The following is a 23,994-nucleotide window of genomic DNA, read 5'->3' on the forward strand; positions in this document are numbered from 1 at the left end:
CAAACATTCATGGCGGGACTTCTGGTGCTGTACCCTGGGGAACTCCTGGGGACAAGAAGTCCCCTGGCGGCATCAGCAAGACCCCAGCACAGCCAGGGAGGCTGGGAAATAACAGGAGATAAAAAGGAACAGAGGTGGGGATTGCAGAGTGTGCAGAGGGCAGGCTTGCCTCCTTTGGGATCTGGGAGCGGCAGCTAAAGTGTTAATAGCTGCCCCGTGTTGTGGGTCAGCTATGTGCTGGACACCAGGCTTCTCTGTGGACCTACAGATATGATACCATTCACTCCTCACAGCAACCTCCAGGGGAGGGGCCACTGCTATCCCCATTTTACACTTGGGCAAACCGAGGATTATCAAGATACTTAGGTAGACACAGGTACTAAGTGGTAGAGTCAGGATTTGAACCTGGGGCCATCAGACTCCACAGCCTAAGCCCCATGATAGGGACTGGATGGATTGGAAAGGCCTTTGATTCTGGGCTGGTTTCTAGTATACAAGCCACTGGTGTAATGATGGAGGATCTTCAGGCCTTGGGGACAGGGTGGCTGGGATACTTAGGAAGAGTGGGGACTGTTCCCTCTTGACTCTCTTGGCTCTGCCGTCCTTAGGGGCAGCCAGTTCCTTCTGACCCATGTGTGTCTGTGTGGAGCATTTCTCCGCAGTGATGCTGTACTCAGAAATGTATATTGAGCATTTGTGACCAAAAAAAAAAAAAAAAAAAAGGCCAAGCACGGTGGCTCACACCTATAATCCTAACACTTTGGGAGGCCAAAGTGGGAGGATCACCCAAGGTCAGGAGTTTAGGACTAGCCTGGCGAAACCCCGTCTCTACTAAAAATACAAAATTAGCTGGGCATGGTGGTGCATGTCTGTAAACCCAGCTACTAGGGAGGCTGAGGCAGGAGAATCACCTGAACCCTGAAGGCAGAGGTTGTAGTGAGCCAAGATCATGCCATTGCACTCCAACCTGAGTGACAACAGTGAAACTCCATCTCAAAAAAGAAAAAAAAAAAAAGTGGGAGGGAGGGAACGAGCCCAGCCTGCTGAGACAAATGAAACTAACAGAGATAGGCTGCCTGCCCTCCCAGATGGGGGTAACTGCGCCACCACAGCGTGGAATCGGTGACTCAGTTGTAACCGTGATGGCGGAAGGTACGGCACGGCAGTTGGCTGTGCTGTCCAAGGCCCTCCAGGGACTGTCCCATCTCATCACACAAACTCTTTCCCCTTGTCCCTTTGCAGGCTCTCTCATCTGGCACCTATCGTTAGTGTCACCTGCTCCTTTGAGTGGCCCCTTGCCCAGGACACAGCTGTGTACCCTCGTGGCATCATCTGTGTGCTGGCTCAGGCCAGCCTGTGGTCCCTGCTCCCCAAGCCTCTCACTGAAGAGAAAGGCACTGAAAGAACAGGTGCCCTCAGCCTGACTAGTAGGCTCTGTCCAGATGGAAAATGACACCCAGCACCCTGCTGCCCTGTACTAGGATAAGGAGGGGTGCAGGGAGGCATGCATGTGCAGGCAGGTTTGGACATCAGGGACAGTAATTCCCATCTGTTATATCAGTTAGAGTCCAGCAGGAAAAAGACGACTCACTCACATTGGGTAATCTGAGGTGTGCTTTAAAAAGGGAAAAGGGTGGAGTATAAGGAAACCGCAAGTGAGAGGGAGTACTCTAGTGGGGTGGCAGGGGCGGAGTGGGGTGGATACACAGCTAGGCTTAAGGGGCCAGGGAAGGAAGTGATGCCAGAATCCTAGAGATAGTCATGATTACTCAAGAGTTGCCCAGCAGGAGAGTCCATAGCAACCTTGATGCTGCAGGGCAGGAGCCAGGGGATTCATTACCCCAAACTCAGTCTCCTCCTCTCCTCCATTCTCCTGCTGGGGCTCCCCAATAATGGAACATGACCAGGAGCCAAAGGGCAAGGGAGCCTGTCGATACCATCGAGAGAGTTCGGCGTCCCCAGGCAGAGGAAGGGCAGAAGGCTGGGGAGTGGGTCTGGAAGGCCCCACGAAAGACACCTGGCACATTCCCTAAGTACCTAGCATCCAGAGTTTACAAAAAACTTCCACACACTCAGTCCTCACAACAACCGTGAGGGAGGTAAGGCAGTGATTATGATCCCATTTCACAGGTTGAAGACACCGAGGCTCAGAGAGGGGAAACGACTGGCCCAAGGGGACAGGACTCATCTTAAGATGTCAAGGCCCTTGCAGGGCCTTCCCTGCAAGGCCCCCTGTGGAAGGAAATAGCTCTGCTGGACATGCAGCCACTGAAGAAAGCCCCCAGTCCAGAGGCTTGGAGACCACTGGAGGCTCTGGCAGGGTGACCCTGGGTCTCAGGAGAAATCCGTGCGGAGAGGGAGGGGCTTTTCCATTCCGCTGATGAGGAGCTCAGGCTCTTGGGACATTGTGGAGGTACTGGGCACCGCTGAGTTCTTCAAGCTGCCCACAGTAACCTCTTCCTTTTCCTCCTGCCGCAGGTGCCGGAGAACCTCTTGGGACAGCGAGAAGCTGCTGTCATCTGCAGGTTCTGGAACAGGGAAATGGGGGAGAGTGGAGAGAGGATCTTACACATTCCCACTCGAACACACCTAGAGGACTTGCTGGGAAGATCATCTAACCCTCCCTACCCCCTCTTCCTACCCACCCCCCAGCCACTGGGACTAGAGTTTCATGCAATCCTAGGCTAGAAGTGGTTTCAGGCCGGGCGCAGCAGCTCATGCCTGTAATCCCAGCACTTTGGGAAGCTGAGGCAGGTGGATCACGAGGTCAGGAGTTCGAGACCAGCCTGGCCAATATGGTGAAATCCCGTCTCTACTAAAAATACAAAAATTAGCCAGGCGTGGTGACGGGCACCTGTAGTCCCAGCTACTTGGGAGGCTGAGGGAGGAGAATTGCTTCAACCTGGGAGGTGGAGGTTGCCGTGACCCGAGATCGAGCCACTTCACTCCAGCCTAGACAGCAGAGCGAGACTCCGTCTCAAAAAAAAAAAAGAAGTGATTTCAGAGAGAATGAAATTCCACCCTTTCACTTCTTTTTTTTTTTTTTTTTTTTTTTTGAGACAGAGCCTCTATCTGTCGCCCAGGCTGGAGTGCAGTGGTGCGATCTCAACTCACTGCAACCTCCGCCTCCCGGGTTCACTCCATTCTCCTGCCGAGTAACTGGGACTACAGGCACCCGCCACAACACCCGGCTAATTTTTTGTGTTTTTGGTAGAGACGGGGTTTCACCGGGTTAGCCAGGATGGTCTCGATCTCCTGATCTCGTGATCCGCCCGCCTCGGCCTCCCAAAGTGCTGGGATTACAGGCGTGAGCCACTGCGCCCGGCCCCACCCTCTCACTTCTGAAGCTGAAGCTGATGTTCAGAGAGGAGCAGAAACATGCCCGAGGTCATACAGTGAGGGAGTAGTGGAGCCAAGGCTGCAGCCCCAATCTCCTGTGCCCAGTACATACTGGCCTGGGACTCTTCTGTTTCCTCTGGAATCCTAGATGAAGTGAGGGGCCCCTAGAACCCATCTCTTCAGGCTCCACTGAGGGACTACAGTCAAAGACCTAAAAAAGCAATCTGGTGTGCTGGGAAGAGGGGGGCTTCTCCCAGGGAAGGAAGGGCAGGCCCAGGGCATGGTGCTGCTGTAGCCCCTTCTGACTCTTTGGGAGACCCTGGGACCCCTGACTCCTCTTGCCCTCCAGCCTATCAACCTCTCACCCTATCAACTCCTCACCTGAGTAGACAATGAGGCGGCAGTTGTTCTGAGACTCAGGGTTATCTGCCAGGATGTCCTCCAGTGTCCGGCAGAAGAGTTTGACCTGCTCAAGCCGATCCTCCCGGCTAAATCCAGCTTGACCATATTGTGACATGGCAAACAAAGTCTGCAAGGGGGTGGCGTACTCCAGGACACAGGTGCCTGCCTAGAGGAGGTAAGAGGAAGACCAGACTAAGCCAGGGACCAGGCGGATGGAGAATGGAGGATCCAGTCTAGGCTGTGGCCCCCAGTACCACAGGCTGAGGCCCCACTCCCTCAGCCTGTAACGATAGAGTCCTGGGAGGTGGCCACCCTAATGGGGTCTATGCTGTCTGGCCTGCCTTTGCCTCTGATACCCAACTCTGAAATCAGGGACAGGGCCGGGCTAAATTTACCCTTCACAGATCCTTCTCCTAAGATCCTAGGGCAAGACCTGCAGAGCAAGGCTGTCAACTGCTCCAGCTAGGAATCAGGTCTGGGGCTGGGCTCTGGGGTTCAACTCTGATCTGGGTTCCCCTGCACCCACATGAAATCCTTCAGATGTTCTCACAGGCTTCGTCTGGGGCAGCTTTATGGTCAAGAGCATGGTATAGTCAAGTTGAAATCGTCTACTTTCCAATGGTGTCTCTGAGCCTCAGTGTCCTCCTCTGTAAAGTGGGGATGCTAACAGTCCCTACCCCATAGGGTGGTGGTGAGATTTCAATGAGGTGATCAGATGACACACCCAGAATAGCATCCAGCATGTAGTAAGTGCTCAATAAATGTTACTTATCATTATCATTCAGTGCTGAATCCTGCCCAGACCTGGGACCAGCTAGGGACACTACAGCTCAGAGAAGGGCAGTGAATTTTCATCAGCGCTTGGCTAGGGCCCAGGGTTCTGGGGTCCTGACCTCTTCCCAGAGACCCCCACTCCCCTGCACACTCACCCGCTGCCCGTTCTCCAGAAGCTCATAGATGCTGTTGCTGTAAACCCTATCTTTGATGCCAGCACGGTCAGCGGTCTGCTGGGGCAGTTTATCCAGGAAGCGAATGTTGGGATCAGCCATACTCAGGTTATCAGGCACCCCACAGTCCAACGGGAGGAGGATATACAGCCGCTGGCTCACTGCACCCCGTAGCAGGTTGTTGTAATGCTGATTGTAAGTTTGAATCCGGGCCTGGAGTCCTGAGGCAGGGAAGCCCAAGAAGTCATTCCTGCTAACCCTATCTCCCACCTAATTCAGGAGTGAGACCCAGGTCATTGGCCCCTGCAGTATGTAGGTGCCAGAGAATGGAGAGTCCAGTGCACCCTCATTATACAGGAGGCCAGGAGGGGCAGCGCCTCCAAAAGCCCTCCCCACCCCTTCTCTTACTGCACTGCCCTTTGCCCTCCCTCACTTCTTTCCTCAGATGTCTATGTCAGCCCCGCCCCTTTCCACCATGGCTTTCAGGGCTGAGAGGCAGGCACAGCCCTGGGAAGTGACATTTCCAGCATTCTCCTGTACCCAGATCAGTCTCCTAGCAGAAGCCCTAGGAGATAGCAATGAGATATGGAAGAGCTGCAGCTTTAGCCTGCAAGTCAGAGGAATAAAACACACAGGCTTAGGCCAGGCACAGTGGCTCACACCTGTAATCCCAGCACTTTGGGAGGCTGAGGCAGGTGGATCATTTGAGGTCAGGAGTTCGACACCAGCCTGGGCAACATGGTGAAACCATGTCTCTACTAAAAATACAAAAATTAGCCAGGCACGGTGGCACGTGCCTGTGATCTTAGCTATTCAGGAGGCTGAGGCAGGAGAATCACTTGAAACTGGGAGGCAGAGGTTGCAGTGAGCCAAGATCTTGTCACCACTGTACTCCACTCTGGGCAACAGAAAGAGACTTCATCTCAAAAAAAAAAAAGAGGCTCCACAGTGAAGTGGTCTAGGGTCCAGGCTCTGGACAAACCTGGGTTCAAATCCTTTCTCCTCCTCTCTCTAAGCTATGTGATGTCGGATAAATCACTTGATCTCTCAGAACTGCACTTAAAAAAAAAAAAAAAACGCTGGGCACAGCGGCTCACGCCTATAATTCTAGCACTTTGGGAGGCCAAGGCGGGTGGATCACCTGAGGTCAGGAGTTTGAGAATGGCCTACCCAACATGGTGAAACCCGTCTGTACTGAAAATACAAAAATTAGGTGGGCATGGTGGTGGGCCCCTAAAATCCCAGCTACTTGGGAGGCTGAGGCAGGAGAATCACTGGAACCTGGGAAGCAGAAGTTGCAGTGAGCCCAGATTGTGCCACTTCACTCCCGTCTGGGCGAAAGAGTGAAACTCCATCTAAAAAAAAAAAAAAAAAATCTAAGGCCGGTGCGGTGGCTCATGTCTGTAATCTTAGCACTCTGGGAAGCCGACGTGGGTGGTTTACTTGAGGTCAGGAATTCAAGACCAGCCTGGGCAACATGGTGAAACCCCATCTCTACTAAAAATACAAAAAAATTAGCCAGGCGTGGTGGCGGGCACCTGTAATTCCAGCTACGTAGGAGGCTGAGGCAGGAGAAAGACTTGAACCCAGGAGGCACAGGTTGCAGTGAGCCAAGATTGTGCCACTGCACTTCAGCCTGGGCAACACAGTGAGACTTCGTCTCAAAAAAAAAAAAAAAAATCTAAAATAGTGATGGGCATGGTGACTCCTGCTTGTTACCTCCGCACTTTGGCAGGCCAAGGCAAGAGGATTGCTTGAGCCCAGGAGTTGAGACCAGGCTGGGTAACACAGCAAAACCCTCTTATTTTAAAAAATAAATAAACAAAACAGGAATGATTATTCCTTCCTCACAGGGTGTGAATTAGAAAATGCACATGAGGCCGGGCGCGGTGGCTCAAGCCTGTGATCCCAGCACTTTGGGAGGCCAAGACGGGCGGATCACGAGGTCAGGAGATTGAGACCATCCTGGCTAACACGGTGAAACCCCGTCTCTACTAAAAAATACAAAAAAAGTAGCCGGGTGAGGTGGTGGGTGCCTGTAGTCCCAGCTACTCGGGAGGCTGAGGCAGGAGAATGGTGTAAACCCGGGAGGCGGAGCTTGCAGTGAGCTGAGATCGAGCCACTGCACTCCAGCCTAGGTGACAGAGCGAGACTCCGTCTCAAAAAAAAAAAAATAAAAGAAAATGTACATGAGAGCACACAACATGCAGTAAATATTTATTGAAATAATTTACGGCTGGGCGTGGTGGCTCATGCCTGTAATCCTACACTTTGGGAGGCTGAGGCAGGCAGATCACTTGAGGTCAGGAGTTCGAGACCGGCCTGGCCAATACGGTGAAACCCTGTCTCTACTATCTACTAAAAATACAAAAATTAGCCAGGCTTGGTGGCAGGTGCCTGTAATCCCAGCTACTCGGGAGCCTGAGCCAGGAGAATCACTTGAACCTGGGAGGAGGAGGTTGCAGTGAGCCGAGATGGTACCACTGCACTCTAGGCTGGGTGACAGAGCGAGATTCCTTCTCAAAAAAAAAAGAATTCACGAGTGACCTTGGGTAAGTCACTTAATGGCTCTAAGCCCCATATTCCTTTCTGCAAACCAGGCATCATAGTGACATCCTTCATGCCTTGGGATTAAAGGATTTCGTAGACATGAAAACGCTTTGTAAAGTATAGTGAGTTCTGTGTGTTAAGAAACACAAGAGGCTGTGTGTCTTAGTGTCTATTTTGTTAGATCTAGAAATGGGGGCAGAGAGGATGGCCCACCTGGCAGGATCAGCCGCAGATATCCAATGTAATATGACCATGCCAGCCCATGGGCCACGTTGAAATTCCCTTTTTCACAGACTGCAGAGATCTCAGCTGGGGTCAGGCCCTGTGGACAGCGGGATGGGGATGGGGGGCCTCCATCAAGGACACCCAGTGAACTCCTCCTCCTCCTCCTCCAAGGCTTCCCAACCTGCTCCTGACTTGATCCCTCCTTTGCCATTGTCAAACCCACTGTTCCAGGACATTATACGTTCTACTCCATGGACTCCAACCTTTAAACCAGTTCCACTTCCAGTATTCAACTCAGGGCAGGTCACACCAGCCACAGCCTCCACTTGGCCAGAGCTTCTACCTCCCCCTGTGTCATACCTTGAGGCCCAAGAGGATGTTCAGTGCCTGCGAAAGGCCCAGGAGGGCAAGCATCCAAGTGAAGGGCAGGCCGACCGCATTTGGAAGGGAATAGTAGAAATAGCCGGACAGCAGCAACAGGGTCCCACGGTGGAATGGGCAGCCCAGGCAGGCCCGCACAGTCCTCCAGTAGCTGTCCCGGTACCTATGGGTGACAGCCAGGCCCCAGCCCCCAGCCCAGCTCAGCCAGAGAGGTTCAAGGAGGGGCAGGGCTAGGCATCAAGGGCGTGACACATGTTGGAAACCCTGTCACCGTGGGTACTGCAGTGAGTCACCTGGAGTGGATGTGGCGCAGCTCCTCAGCCAGGCTGCAGACCCCATTTAACAGCTGTCCCAGCTGCAGGGAGGCTAGGTGGAGCACCAGGCACCGGAGAATGTGCTCTGGTGACTCTCCTAGCCCCCAAAGGGTCCCCAGGCAGGCAGTCAGCAGAACCAAGGCTGCCTTCTGGGCCCCGTGACCCCTGGGACACGGGATGGATGGATGCAGACTGGAGCGGGTCATCTGTGGGCACCAAGAAATGCATGATCATTCTCCCCTTGCCCGCCTGCCCTTCTGGGACTGAGGCTCTGGCTGGGCATTTCCTCCCAGTTCCCCTTTCCCTGGTGCCCAGCCACTCCCAAAGGCTGCTCTTAGAGACACCTCTAGGAGACAGGCTGGGACTTAGTCACCCCAAAGCTCCTGTCTCTGCGATGTTTGCTGAAAACAGAGCAGGTCCTACACACACATGCCCCACCAAGCCCCAGGGAGACCACAGGTGTGGTGAAGAAAGAAGGCAGCAACTACCCCAGACCCAGACTTGAAGCTGTCCTGTGCAGCCCTACCCAACCAAGAACCCTTGGGGACCTGGGTTCCCCTGTCCCCGGAACTCACCCCAGGGAGGACCTTAGTCAATAAAGTGGAAAACAGAGCTCAGGGAGTGGGGATAGGGCAACCAGCAGGCACCCCCTCGCCTCTGGGTGCCAGGGGCCCTAGGCTTGGCATTCTGCCAGGCTGATCTTGAGCCTACCGTCTGCCTCCCAGACACAGGCTGCTCTGGATGATGACGAGGAGAGAAGGCCCGGCGCTACCAGCAGCCAAGGGCAGCTTCTCTGAGTGCAGCCTGAAAATGAGACGTTAACAACGATTGATTTCTCCACAACACTCTAGCCCTGGCGTCTCTCCAAACCACAGCTTTAGTGGTGCTGGGAAGGAGGGTATTTCCTCTTCCTGGGGAGAGGTAGGACCCTTCCCTCAAAGCCCTGATGAGCTGGACCTGAGTCCTGGGGTCAGGGGTGAGGTTTGAGAAAGACTCCGTTCCATTGCCCTATGCTACCCCCAAACCAAGCATGTTTAGAAACACTCACCACAGTCACAGCTCTGAACACCAGGTTCCCCTCAAGCCACCACGATCAAACACACTGTGCCCAACACTGAGCAGGACTCCACACGCTCAGCCAAAGGCAGCACACACATCACACGATGCTTCCCGTCTCATATTTTTCTTCTGGTTCCCAGAATGCAGATTCTTTTTCTCAAAAGTGTGACCTAGGAGGGAGGAGTGGAAAAATGAGCAGTTATTTCCGGTAACAAGAGCTTTTTTTATAAAGCGCTTGGTGGGAGAGGAGGGGCACAGAGGAATGGGGGTTTGGCTCTTTGCAGGAAACGGCCACGCCTGTGACTTCTCCAAGAGAGCCTGCTGCTTCTGGTTGTGGGGATGATATTAGGTAAGTGCAAAAGTAATTGCGGGCCTGGCACAGTGACTCATGCCTGTAATTCCAGCTCTTTGGGAGGCTGAGATGTGTGGATCACTTGAGGTCAGGGGTTCGAGACTAGCCTGACCAACATGGTGAAACCCCATCTCTACTAAAAGCAAAAATTAGCTGGGCGTGGTGGTGGGCGCTTGTAATCTCAGCTACTTGGGAGGCTGAGGCAGGAGAATCATTGGAACCTGAGAGGCAGAAGTTGCAGTGAGCGGAGATTAGGCCATTGCACTCCAGCTTAGGCAACAAGAGTGAAACTATCTCAAAAGAAGAGAAAAGAAAAATGATCTAACCTACATTGTTTGAGTGTAGGTTATAAAATCCCATGCATCAACCTAATAATAATAATTAATAATAATAATAGTAATAATAATAATGTGTTTACCTTGTTCCAGACATTATGCCAAGTGTTGCATATATCACTTCACTTGTATATCATTTCACCAGCCACCCTGTCAGGTAGGTATAATTCTAGCCCCATTTTATAGATGGATAATCCAAGGCTCAGGGAGGTGAAATAACTGACCTAAGTAATTGAGAGTGGGGACTTGAAGCCTGGTGGCTTGCTCCAAAGCCCAACTTGCTCTGGCCTTGATTTCATGCCAGTAATCCCAGCACTGGTGGCTAGAAGAGCCACCAGAGCACATTCTTCAGTGCCTGGTGCTCCACCTAGCCTCCCTGCAACTGGGACAGCTGTTAAATGGGGTCTGCAGCCTGGCCGAGGAGCTGCGCCACATCCACTCCAGGTGAGTGGAGGCCAAGGCAGGAGGATCACTTGAGCCCAGAAGTTTGAGGCCAGCCTAAGCAACATAGGGAGATCCCATCTCTAAAAAAAAAAAAAAAAAAAAAAAAAAATTAGCCAGGCATGGTGGCACACGCCTATAGTCCCAGCTACTTGGGAGGCTGAGGTGGGAGCATCACTTGACCCCTGGAGGTAGTAGAGGTTGCAGTGAGCTGTGATGGCGCCACTGCACTCCAGCCTGAGTGACAGAGTGAGACCCTATCTCAAAAAAAAAAAAAAAAAAGGCCAGGGGCAATGGCTCACCCTTGTAATCCCAGCACTTTGGGAGGCCGAAGCAAATGGATCACTTGAGGTCAGGAGTTCGAGACCCGCCTGGCCAACATAGTGAAACCCCATCTCTACTAAAAATACAAAAAATTCGCTGGGCATGGTGGTGGGCACCTATAATTCCAGTTACTCCAGAGGCTGAGGCAAGAGAATCGCTTGAACCTGGGAGGCGGAGCTTGCGGTGAGCCGAGATCGTGCCACTGCACTCCAGCCTGGGCAACAAGAGCAAAACTCCATCTTAAAAAAAATAAATAAATAAAGTCCGGGTGCAGTGGCTCACTCTTATAATCCCAGCAATTTGGGAGGCCAAGGCAGGCGGATCACCTGAGGTCAGCAGTTCGAGACCAGCCTGACCAACATGGAGAAACCCCATCTCTACTAAAAATACAAAAAATTAGCTGGGCGTGATGGTGCACGCCTGTAATCCCAGCTACTTGGGAGGCTGAGGCAGGAGAATCACTTGAACCTGGGAGCAGAGGTTGCAGTGAGCCGAGATCGTGCCACTGCATTCCAGCCTGGGCAACAAGAGCGAAACTCCATCTCAAAAAAAAAAAAGAAGAAGAAAGAAAGAAAAAGAGAGCAAGAGAAAGGAAGGAAGGGAAGGGAAGGGAAAGTCTGAACTACATTGTTTGAGCATAAATTATAAAACCCCCATTCCAGAGAGGGGCCTGCCCCACACTCAGAAAGAAGGAACACATGCTCAGAGAGGCCAAGAAGAATCTAGACAGACGGGTGTGGCTGGGTTTCCCCACTCATTCTATTAGCATTAGCACATACCCTTTCTGTCCAATTATATTTCAACAAGGGTGTCCATACTTTGACGAACCTAAACATAAAAATAGACAATTTGCCCTCTGTCTTTAGGTCTTCATTCTGAAGGCCTCTGTGACACATAAAACTCTGATCAAATAAATTTGTATATTTTTCCTCCCGTTAACCTGCCTCTTGTCAGTGATTTTCAGCAAGCCTTCACAGGGCAGAGGGGGAATTTTTCCTTGGCCTTGATGCAAGCTTTTAGTTCCCTTGGGGTGGGAATTGTCTCTGGCTACAGTAAGCTGCTTCAAAAACGGGGCAGGCCTGGAGAATGAGGCTAGAATGGCACCTGCAGAGCAGCAATAGTTCATTCCTATACAGGTCAGAGGGTCCTTGCCCTGGACCCTTCCCCACATCATGACTAGGCACGGGAAGACACACATTCATAGATGCCCTGGCCTCAGAGGAGCAATGAGGCTTCCTGGAAAGTCTGGTTTTTCAAAATCATGTCCTAAGAGTGCAGGACACTTTCTCTAACCTACAATAGGCTCACATAAAGACCTAGGAGAAGGCCAGGGAGTGGCTCACGCCTGTAATCCCAGCACTTTGGGAGGCCGAGGCAGGCAGATCATGAGGTCAGGAGATCGAGGCCATCTTTGGGAGGCTGAGTCAGGAGAATCACTTGAACCTGAGAAGCGGAGGTTGCAGTGAGCCAAGATTGTGCCACTGCACTCCAGCCGGGGTGACAGAGCGAGACTCTGCCTCAGGAAAAAAAAAAAAAAAGACCCAGGAGAATATATGACAAAGTACTAACAAAGGTTCCTCTGTGCAGTTGGAATATGGGTGATTTTTATTCTATTGCCCTTTTTTGCTCATTGTGTTTTCTAAGATTTCTTTTCCTTACATTGAACATGTATCATTTGTTTAATGTTTGTTTGTTTATTTATTTATTTATTTATTTATTTTTGAGACAGAGTCTGTCTCTGTCACCAGGTTGGAGCGCAGTGGCGCGAACCTGGCTCACTGCAACCTCTGACTCCCTGGTTCAAGCAATTCTCCTGCCTCAGCCTCCAGAGTAGCTGGGATTACAGGCATGTGCCACCATGCCCAGCTAATTTTTGTATTTTCAGTAGAGACGGGGTTTCACCATGTTGGCCAGGATGGTCTTGATCTCCTGACCTCATGATCCTCCTGCCTTGGCCTCCCAAAGTGCTGGGATTACAGGCATGAGCCACTGCGCCTGGCCTGTTTAATGTTTAAAATATGCCGTAAAGAAAGAAAATCCAGCTGGGCACGGTGGCTCACGCCTGTAATCCCAGTGCTTTGGGAGCTCAAGGCAATAGGATCGCTTGAGCCCAAGGAGTTAAAGGCTGCAGTGAGCTATGATCACACCACTGCACTCCAGCCTGGGCAACAGAGCAAAACCTAGTCTCAAAAGAGAGAGAGAGACAGAGAGAAAGAGAGAGAGAGAGAGAATTCCAACATTGTCTCAGTCTTAAGACCTCCTTCCGGTCAGGCGTTATGGATCACGCCTGTAATCCCAGCACTTTGGGAGGCTGAGGTGGGAGGATCACTTGAGCCCAGGAGTCCGAGGCCAGCATGGGCAACATAGGGAGACCCTGTCTCTACCAAAAAAAAAAAAAAAACCACCTCCTTCCACTTCCTTCTGTCCCCTCTCCCTCCCCTACCTGCTACTCTGGGCTCATTTCCCTGAATCTGAATCTGCTCTAATGCAGGCCTTGCAGGCTCAGAAGGCATTGAGGCCAGGTCATGCAGACAAAGTAAGCTGTGGCTTGGCCAAAAAGAGTGGGAATGATGGGGGCCAGGGAAGCCAGGAGGCCAGCCTAGCCTGGCCTGACTGGAGAGAAAGGTCTTATAAGGTAGGGGAGGGAGTGCAGTCTGCGAAGGGAGCAGAGGCCCCGTGCCGCCTGAGCCTTCCAATGCCAGGCCAGGATTTCTGCACACCCTTTATCCATGCAGTTTATCCCTGTGTGTACTGTGCTCTGCATGGGATAGGACTGCTGGTGCACGTGCCAGGTCAGTACTCATTGTCATGGCATCTACAGTTGGACAGGGGAATGGGCAGAACACAACTGTATGAGTAAGTAGTTAACTACAGATGTGGCAGGGCTACGAGGAATGCACTCAGCCTACTGCTGTGTGCAGAAGTTGGAATACCCAGGGTCAAATTTCCCTGAAGGCGGCCATTTATGCTGAGTTTGGGAGGAGGATGGGAGTGATGGGGGGTGGGTGGGTATGCAACATTCTGAAGGGAGCAGCACACACAAAGGCCCTGGAGTAGGAAGGAGCCAGGCCGGTGGAGGAACAGAGCAATGGCTGGTGTGGCTGGGGCATGTAAGCATGTTGCCTTCAACATGCTTATGTTAGTTTCCAAGAACTGCCATAACAAAGTATCACAAATTTCGTGGCTAAAAACAACAGATGTTTATTCTCTCATAGTTCCAGAGGCTAGAAGTCCAAAATTAAGGTGTTGGTAGGGCCACACTTCCTCTGAAATCTCTAGAGTAGCAGTCCCTAATCTTTTTGGCACCAGGGACCGGTTTCTTGGAAGACAATTTTTCCATGGATGGGTAGGGGGATGATTTCAGGATGAAACTGTTCCACCTCACATCCGAACATTAGTTAGATTTTCCTAAGGAGCACGCAACCTAGATCCCTCGCATGTGCAATTTGCATGTGCAATTCACAGTAGTTTGTGGTCCTATGAGAATCTAATGCCACCACTGATCTGACAGGAGGCAGAACTCAGGCTGTAATGCTCGCTCACCCACTGCAGCCCGGTTCCTAACAGGCCACAGACCAGTATTGGTCCAAGGCCCAGGGACTGGGGACCCCTGTTCTAGAGAAGGATCTCTCCTTGCCACTTCTACCTTCTGGTATTCCCAGGTGTGCCTGGACCCAATCTCTGCCTACTTCGTCACATGACATTCTCCCTTCTGTGTGTCTCTGTCTTCACATGTCCTTTCTTCTTATGAAGACACCAGGCAAGGTACAGTGGCCCATGCCTGTAATCCTAGTGCTTTGGGAGGCTGAGGCAGGAGGATTGCCTGGGCAACATAGGGAGACCCCATCTCTAAAAAAAAAAAAAAGAAAGAAAGAAAGAAAAAAAAGGAAAAAAAAAAAAAGGCCAGGCACAGTGGCTCATGCCTGTAATCCTGGCACTTTGGGAGGCAGAGGTAAATGGATCACCTGAGGTCAGGAGTTCGAGACCAGCCTGGCCGACGTGGTGAAACCCCATCTCTGCTAAAAATACAAAAAATTAACTGGGTATGGTGGCAGGCGCCTGTAATCCCAGCTTCTTGGGAGGCTGAGGTAGGAGAATCACTTGAACCCAGGAGGCGGAGGTTGCAGCGAACTGCAATCACACCAGCTTGAGCAACTCTAGCTTGAGCAACAACAGCAAAACTCCATCTCAAAAAAAAAAAAAAAAAATTACCTGGGCATGGTGGCTAACGCCTGTAATCCCAGCTTCTCAGGAGGCTGAGGCAGGAGAATCACTTGAGCCCAGAAGGTGGAGATTGCAGTGAGCTGAGATTGCACCACTACACTCCAGCCTGGGGGACAGAATGAGACTTCATCTCCAAAAAAAAAAAAAAAAAGCACCACTCGTTGGATTAGGACCCACCCTAATGCCCTCTCCTTACTCAGTTGCATCTGCAAAAGCCCTATTTCCAAGTTCCAAGTAAGGTCACATTCACAACTACCACAGGTTAGGATTTCAGCATTATCTTTTTGGAGACACAACTTGATTCATAACAGAGTCAGTGGTATAAGAATGGGACTGGAGGGTGGGTGGGACCATTGTGGCCTGTGGCCAGGGCCTCAGTACCTAGGAAGCGTCACAACAGCTGCATGCATGGGATTGTTCTCAGCAGTCAGACACACATCAGCTGTATTGACAGGCAGGGACATCACAACTCTTCCAGACTGACCATCTGGTCCTCCGAAGAGGAAGCTGAGGGCCACGGAGGGAAGTTAGGCCCAAGTTCCAGGCTGCCTGGCTCATTGGCTGCAGCTCTCAGGCCGGTGGTGCTGAGTTCCCACACGCCTCTCCACGCCTGCTTCTTCCTCTGGTAGTTGCTTCTTCCCTCCAGACACCTTGGAAGTGCTGGCTCTCATTTCTATTTCCAGCTGAGTTACAGCTCTCACAAGTCTTCCCTGAAACTCATCATCAGTGCTTCTGGTGAGAAATAAGCCCCCATGCTTTCATTCAGGGGACCCTGGGCCTTGGACAGAGTGTGAATGGGGTAGGGAGGCCTCTGGCCTCTACGGAGCCACTCTTTTGCCCACACAACCTCAGTGCCCCTTAATCCTGCCAGAACAGGGACATTGGGGGGATTTTAATATCAGTTGATCACAGTAGACCTGGTTTCCAATCTGGTCTCTGCTTCTCCTGGCTGTGTGACCTTGGCCCGGATATGCAACCTCTTTAAACCCAAATTTCCTTATACCTAAAATGGGGATAGCAACATCTTTTATCTGACAGAATTATTTTGAGAATGGAAAGAAAAAATGCATAAATGCATGTGCAGACCTGACTTGTAAATGCTCAGTAATTGTTAAGGTTTTGTTTTTTTTTTTTTTTTTGAGATGGAGTCTCACTTTGTTGCCCAGGCTAGAGTGTAGTGGTACAATCTCAGCTCACTGCAACCTCCGCATCCCGGAATCAAATGATTCTCCTGCCTCAGCCTCCTGAGTAGCTAGGACTGCAGACACATGCCACCTCACCTGGCTAAGTTTTGTGTTTTTAGTAGAGACGAGGTTTCACCATGTTGGCCAGGCTGGTCTCAAACTCCTGACCTCAAGTGATACACCCATCTCGGCCTCCCAAAGTGCTGGGATTACAGGTATGAGCCACCTTGCCCAGTCATTTTTTGTTTTTGTTTTTGTTTGCTTGTTTGTTTGTTTTTGAGACAGGGTCTGTCTCCCAGGCTGGAGTGCAATGACAATCACAGCTCATTGCAGCTTTAACCTCCCAGACTCAGGCGATCCTCCCACCTCAGCCTCCCAAGTAGCAGGGACTATAGATTTGTACCACGACACCTAGCTAATTTTTGTGGGTTTTTTTTTTTTTTTTTTTTTTTTTGTAGAGATGGGGTTTCACCATGTTGTCCAGGCTGGCTTAGAACTCCTAAGCTCGGCTGGGCACGGTGGCTCAAGCCTGTAATCCCAGCACTTTGGGAGGCCGAGGCGAGCGGATCACAAGGTCAGGAGATCGAGACCACAGTGAAACCCCGTCTCTACTAAAAATACAAAAAATTAGCCGGGCGCGGTGGCGGGCGCCTGTAGTCCCAGCTACTCAGGAGGCTGAGGCAGGAGAATGGCGGGAACCCGGGAGGCGGAGCTTGCAGTGAGCCGAGATCGCGCCACTGCACTCCAGCCTGGGCAACAGCATGAGACTCCGTCTCAAAAAAAAAAAAAAAAAAAAAAAAAAGAACTCCTAAGCTCAAGCAATCCACACACCTCAGCCTCGAAAAGTGCTGGGATTACAGGTGTGAGCCACTGCATCCTGCCAGTAATTGCTAACTCTTATCACCCACCACCAGCACCATCACCATCATTATCACCACTGACAATCAAACTCTTGGAGTTGCCAGCCCCTCTCACCTTGGTTTCTACCTTGGGCTCAAATCACCTCTCCAGCAGACACAGAGATTTGATGTCTAATCCAGGGGTGGCTTCTGGGTCTGACTCCAACTGCCCTTCTGTTATAATTCTATTGTCCCATCATGGAATTAACTATTGTGTCATGGTCTTCCCTAAACAGGGTGCTATCCTAGTAGACATGACAAGGAAAGAGGGGCCAGATGATGGCATGATTGGAGGCAGGGAAGCACAGCTGGCTGGCTGAGCTGGTGCATCTTCAGGAGGTGAACAATGAACCCACATTTTGTTGGAAGGAGGTATCTAGCCGGGTGCAGAGATCTACCATTTATTTATTTATTTATTTATTTTTGAGATGGAGTTTTGCTCTTGTTGCCTAGGCTGGAGTGCAATGGTGTGATCTCTGCTCACTGCAACCTCCGCCTCCCAAGTTCAAGCAATTCTCCTGCCTCAGCCTCCCTAGTAACTGGGATTACAGGCATGCACCACCATGCCCGGCTAATTTTGTATTTTTAGTAGAGATGGGGTTTCTCCACGTCGGTCAGGCTGGTCTTGAACTCCCCACCTCAGGTGATCCACGCCCCTCAGCCTCCCAAAGTGCTGGGATTACAGGCGTGAGCCACTGCGCCCAGACTTATTTATTCGTTTTGATAATAGCTTTATTGAGATATGTCATATATTATATAGCTCACCAACTTAAAGCATGCTATTCAATTCAATGGTTTTAAGTATATTCACATAGTTGTGCAACCATCACCACGGTTAATTTTAGAACATTTTTGTCATGCCCAAAAGAAACCTGTACCTTTAGCCATTGATATTGTTTGACTGTATCCCCACCCAAAATCTCATCTTGAATTGTAATCCCCATAATCCCTACATGTCAAGGGTGGGACCAGGTGTAGGTAATTGGAAGATGGGGTGGTTTCCACTATGCTGTTCTTATGATAATGAGTGAGTTTCATGAGATCTGATGGCTTTACAAGCATCTGGCATTTTCCCTGCTTACACTCATTCCATACTGCTGCCCTGTGAAAAAGGTGCCTGCTTCTCCTTTGCCTTCTGCCATGATTGTAAGTTTCCTGAGGCCACCCAAGCCATGCAGAACTGTGAGTCAGTTAAACCTCTTTCCTTTACAAATTACCCAGTCTTGGGTATTTCTTCATAGTAGTGTGAGAATGGACTAATATAGCCATCAACCCCCAACCACCAATACCCCTACCTCATCCCCAGACAACCACTAATCTGCTTTCTGTATCTATAGATTTGCCTATACTGGACACAACATAAATGGAATCATGCAATATGTGATTGTGTCCGACTTCTTAGCATCTCCGGTTTTTTGGCTGTTTTTCATGTGTGTGTTTTTGAGATGGAGTCTCGCTCCGTCACCCAGGCTGGAGTGCAGTGGTGCAATCTCAGCTCACTGCAACCTCCACCTCCTGGGTTCAAGCGATTCTCCTCCCTCAGCCTCCTGAGTAGCTGGGATTACAGGTACGAGTCACCATGCCCAGCTAATTTTTTGTATTTTTAGTGGAGACAGAGTTTCACAATGTTGGCCAGGCTCATCTCGAACTCCTGACCTCAGGTGATCCGCCCTTCTTGATCTCCCAAAGTGCTGGGATTACAGACCTAAGCCACTACGCCCTGCCCTTAGCATCATGTTTTACAGGTTTACCTATGTTGTAGCATGTATCGTACTTCATTTCTTTTTATCCTTTTTATTGCCAAAAACATTCCATTGTGTATAATATTCCATTGATATACCACTTTTATTGACCATTAATTAGTTAAGGACATTTGAGTTATTTCCACTTTTTGACTATTATAAATAATGCTGCAATGATCATTGGTACCCAGGTGTTTGTGTGGACATACATTTTCATTTCTTTTGGGTATGTACCTGGGAGAGGGGATGCTTGGTCCTGTGGTAACTCTAGATAAATGAACTTTTGAAGAACTGCCAGACTGCTTTCCAAGTGGTTGCACCATTTTGCTTTCCCACTAGTTATGTGTGAGGGTTCCAGTTTCTCTGTATCCTAGTGAATATTTGCTATTCTCTGTCTTTTAAATTCTAGCCATCTAGTGTATATAAAGTGATATCTTATTTTTTTATTTAAAAAAATTTTGGGCCAGGCTCGGTGGTTCTCGCCTATAATCCCAGAACTTTGGGAGGCTAACGCAGGTGGATCACGAAGTCAGGAGATCGAGACCATCCTGGCCAACATGGTGAAACCCCGTCTCTACTAAAAATACAAAAATTAGCTGGGCATGGTGGTGGGTGCCTGTAATCCCAGCTACTTGAGAGACTGAGGCAGAAGAATTGCTTGAACCCAGGAGGCAGAGGTTGCAGTGAGCCGAGATGGTGCCACTGCACTCCAACCTGGTGACAGAGCAAGACTCTATTTCAGAAAAACAAACAAACAAACAAACAAAAACAAATTGGGGGCTGGGTGCAGTGGTTCACGCCTGTAATCCCAGCACTTTCGGAGGCCAAGGTGGGCAGATCACCTGAGGTCAGGAGTTCAAGACCAGGCTGGCCAACATGGCGAAACCCTATCTCTACTAAAAATTAGCCAGGTGTGGTGATGCATGCCTGTAATCCCAACCACCCAGGAGGCTGAGGCAGGAGAATCGCTTGAATCTGGGAGGTGGAAGTTGCAGTGAGCCGAGGTCATGCCACTGCACTCCAGCCTGGGTGACAGAGTGAGACTCCATCACAAAATAAATAAATACAAACATACATACATGAATAAATAAATAAATAAATAAATAAATGAAATAAATTGCTGGGGGCCTATGGTACAGGGTGAGCAGGGCCTGAATCAGGACCCTAACCTGGACCTGACCTGAATTGCAACCCCAACCCAACTGCAACCCTGACCACGACCCCAGTGCATTTTATAGAGAGGAAGTCAGACAGGGAAGAAGAAGAATAGGATTTGATGTCATCATGTTGTCCGGCATCCACGGGCCTTTATTCAGAGTTGGGTTAGAGCCTCCATCTGGAAAATGTGGATGCTAAGTTGGGCATTATGTGGTTAACCTGACTTATTTTGAGCAGTTGGCGCTCCCGTCTTGAGGAATGCAGATTCCAGCAGTGGCCCAGGGCAAAGAGTGTACGTCATTGATGAGAGCAGGAAAATGAAACTGTTTAGTCAGACTTTCATGCCAGCTGTTTGTGAGATGCTATCTACCCCAGGGACTATAATCGCTGGCACAATCCTAGTCCCTAAAGGAAAGCCACTGGCCCTTGTAGAAGAAATCAGAAACAGAAATGACGTGAAGGTGTTTAATGTCTCTAAGGAAGACAAAAACCACCTTCTGCCAGATATTGTGATGTGTGTGCAGAGAAGCAGGAAGTGAAGACAGGAAGTGAAGAAAGACGCACATGTCTTCACTGCTTTTCTACCCGTGAAGGAGTGCCCAGTTCAAGAAGACCCCGATGGAGTCCTGCCTGTTGAGGCTGTATGCCTCTGGGGTTATGAAAGCTTGTGGGCTTTTCTAGTGAAAATGTCAAATGTTTTCCATAAAATGTTTAAAAGATCAAATTAGTCTTAATGCTGGATTGTCTGTACAGGATTAATAATACATTGTGGCTTATGTATGCTTAAAGATTTCTGTTTATTTCCTCTTGCAGTCGTGCACATGATTTGGGTAAATTATGAGATGAGAAATGGTTTTCAAAGTATTGGATGGAATTTGCCCCCACTGAAGTTTATAAATGTGTTCACAGGGATGGGGGAAAAATAGTTCATTGCCTAATCAATTTTGCAGGTCATGAAAATGAAATTCCTCTCCAGGTGCAGCTTCAGTCTCATGCAACTTAAAATAATAACAGTTATTTGATTTTTTAAAAAAATTATTCCTAAAGAAAACCTTTTTAGGTTATCTCCCCCAACTCTTACTGTTTGTTTCCTTATTGCTTAATAAATATAAAAATGAATCTAATGGTTACAAACAAACAAAAAAAAATTTAGTCCGGGAGCAGTGGCTCATGCCTGTAATCCCAGCACTTTGGGAGGCCAAGGCCAGCAGATCACTTGAAGCCAGGAGTTCGAGACTAGCCCGGCCAATGTGGCAAAACCCCATCCCTACTGAAAATACAAAAAATTGCTTTGGGCCCTAGGTTTGTGTGGTCTGTGTCTCAGACTACCCAAGGTCCCCTCGGATCATCTGGAGAGGCACCCGGACCTGGAGCAGTGAGCAGAATGAATACCTTCTAAGACCAGAGTGGCAGCTCCAGTAATCAAGAACCCGTTTTGAGGTGTAGTGATGCATGGAGGGACTTGGAGCTTGCTATTGGAGTTCTCCAGGCTGAACAGCAAATTAAAGATAACTTGTGAGTGGTCAAAGCTCGGATTCACAGTTGCATAAGCTGTTGCCTGGAATGTCTTAGAAGTCGTGAGGTGTGGCTATATGAACAGGTGGACCTCATCTATTAGCTTAAAAAGGAGACACTTCAACAGCAGGCTCAGCAGCTCTACTGCTTATTGGGCCAGTTCAATTGTCTTACTCATCAACTGGAGTGTACCCAAAACAAAGACCCAGCCAATTCAGTCTCTGCATGACTGAAGAGACTGGGCAGTTTGACCCTTAAGCCTAAAGATTCAACTGTCCTGCTCTTTGAAGCTGACACAACTGCTCTGCGCCAGACCATCACCACATTTGGGTCTCTAAAAATCATTCAAACTCCTGAGCACCTGATGGCTCACGCTGGTTCCTCAAATATTGGGCCCTTCCTGGAGAAGGGAAGCTATATCCCAATGCCAGAGCAGAAGTCAGCCTCCAGTATTGTAGCTGTCCCTCTCGGCTGGGCGCGGTGGCTCAAGCCTGTAATCCCAGCACTTTGGGAGGCCGAGACGGGTGGATCACGAGGTCAGGAGATCGAGACCATCCTGGCTAACACGGTGAAACCCCGTCTCTACTAAAAAAAATACAAAAAAATTAGCCGGGCGAGGTGGTGGGCGCCTGTAGTCCCAGCTACTCGGGAGGCTGAGGCAGGAGAATGGCGTGAACCCGGGAGGCGGAGCTTGCAGTGAGCCGAGATCGTGCCACTGCACTCCAGCCTGGGCGACAGAGCGAGACTCCGTCTCAAAAAAAAAAAAAAAAAAAAAAAAAAAAAAGGAGTTTCTCTCTTGTTGCCCAGGCTGAAGTGCAATGGCACGATCTCGGCTCACTGCAAGCTCCGCCTCCTGGGTATTCTCCTGGCTCAGCCTCCCGAGTAGCTGGGATTATAGGCATGTGCCACCATGCCTGGCTAATTTTGTATTTTTAGTAGAGACAGGGTTTCTCCATGTTAATCAGGCTGGTCTTGAACTCGCGACATCAGGTGATCCCCCTGCCTCTACCTCCCCAAATGCTGGGATTACAGGCATGAGCCACTGTGCCCGGCCTACCTTTTCTTTTGTTACTTTTCCTTTTGGTACCATATCTAAGAAACTCTTGCCTAAGCAAGGTCACAAATATTTATGCCTATGTCTTTTTCTAAGAGTGTAAATAGTTCTAGCTCTTATATTTAGGTATTTGATCCATTTTGAGTTCTTTTTTATATGGTGTGAGATAGTAATTCACATTTATTCTTTTCCATGTACATATTCAGTTGTCCCAGCACCATTTATTGGAAATACTATTCTTTTTCACCTTAAATTGTTTTGGCACCCTTGTTGAAAATAAAAATCAACTGACAGGGCTGGGCACATTGGCTTATGCCTGTGATCCCAGCACTTTGGGAAGCCGAGGCGGCAGATCACTTGAGGTCAGGAGTTCGAGACCAGCCTGACCAACATGGTGAAATCCCATCTCTACTAAAAATACAAAAATTAGCCTGATGTGGTGGCACATGTCTGTATTCCCAGCTACTCAGGAAACTGAGGCAGGAGAATCACTTGAACCTGGGAGGCAGAGGCTGCAGTGAGGCAAGATTGCATCGCTGCACACCAGCCTGGGCAACAGAGCAAGACTCCAGCTCAAAAAAAAAAAAAAAAAAAAAATCAACTGACTGTAAATGTGAGAGTTTATTCTGGATTCTCAATTCTTTTCCACTAATATAGATGTCTTTTTTTTTTTTTTTTTGGACGGAATCTCTGTCACCCAGGCTGGAGTGCAGGGGCACTGTGTCAGCTCACTGCAACCTCTATCTCCTGGGTTCAAGCAATTATCCTGCCTCAGCCTCCCAAATAGCTGGGATTACAGATGGGCACCACCACGCCAGGCTAATTTTTGTGTTTTTGGTAGAGACGGGGTTTCACCATGCTGCTCAGGCTGGTCTCGAACTCCTGACCTCATGTGATCTGCCCACCTCTGCCTCCCAAAGTGCTGGGATTACAGAAATGGGCCACTATGCCTGGCCTTTTTTTCTTTTTCTTTTTTTTGAGACAGGGTCACTCTGTCACCTCAAATTCGAATTCCTGGGCACAGGTACTTCTTCTACCTCAGCATTCTAAGTAGCTGGGACCACAGACGTGAACCACTACACCCAGCTAAATTTTGTATCTTTTGTAGAGAAGGGGTTTTACCATGTTGCCCAGGCTGGTCTGGAACTGCTAGCCTCAAGTGATCTGCCCACCTCAGCCTCCCAAAGTACTGGAATTATAGGCATGAGCCACTGCGCCTGGCCAAGACTTGCTTTTAACTGCATATGCTTTTGCACTTTTGTACCTTTAAACTTTTAGTTTTAGTTTTATTTATTTATTTATTTTGAGACAGAATCTGTCGCTCAGGCTGGAGTGCAGTGGCAGGGTCTCAGCTCACTGCAACCTCTGCCTCCCGGGTTCAAGCGATTATCCTGCCTCAGCCTCCTGAGTATCTGGGATTACAGGTGTGTCTAGGCCAGGCACGGTGGCTCACACCTATAATCCCAGCACTTTGGGAGGCTGAGGCGGCTGGATCACCTGAGGTCAGGAATTCAAGACCAGCCTGACCAATACAGTGAAACCCCATAAC

The 23,994-nt window shown here is 49.6% G+C and overlaps 1 protein-coding gene and 2 pseudogenes across 2 annotated transcripts; 2 read left to right on the forward strand and 1 right to left on the reverse strand.

Moving 5' to 3' along the window:
* Positions 1-1,601: 1,601 nt before the first annotated feature.
* STING1 (stimulator of interferon response cGAMP interactor 1) lies at positions 1,602-9,414 on the reverse strand. 2 transcript variants are annotated; one of them, XR_012414161.1, is made up of 9 exons: positions 9,207-9,414; positions 8,870-8,962; positions 8,138-8,364; positions 7,824-8,007; positions 7,452-7,560; positions 5,970-6,043; positions 4,671-4,909; positions 3,721-3,907; positions 1,602-2,528 (listed from the first exon to the last, which is right to left on the reverse strand). XR_012414161.1 is itself a non-coding variant. In XM_005557935.4 (8 exons), the coding sequence occupies exons 3-8, from the start codon at positions 8,362-8,364 to the stop codon at positions 2,335-2,337; spliced, it is 1,140 nt and encodes a 379-aa protein (XP_005557992.3). In that variant the 5' UTR covers positions 8,870-8,962; positions 9,207-9,414; the 3' UTR covers positions 1,602-2,334. The 2 variants fall into 2 exon arrangements, 1 of the variants encoding a protein (XP_005557992.3); XM_005557935.4 differs by lacking the exon at positions 5,970-6,043.
* A 10,483-nt stretch (positions 9,415-19,897) lies between these two features.
* On the forward strand, positions 19,898-20,979 carry LOC102135877 (cancer-related nucleoside-triphosphatase pseudogene; annotated as a pseudogene).
* A 281-nt stretch (positions 20,980-21,260) lies between these two features.
* On the forward strand, positions 21,261-22,860 carry LOC123574167 (nuclear receptor coactivator 4 pseudogene; annotated as a pseudogene).
* The last annotated feature ends 1,134 nt before the right edge of the window (positions 22,861-23,994 follow it).

Source organism: Macaca fascicularis, chromosome 6, assembly GCF_037993035.2.
Source record: "Macaca fascicularis isolate 582-1 chromosome 6, T2T-MFA8v1.1".
Taxonomy (NCBI): Eukaryota; Metazoa; Chordata; class Mammalia; order Primates; family Cercopithecidae; genus Macaca; species Macaca fascicularis.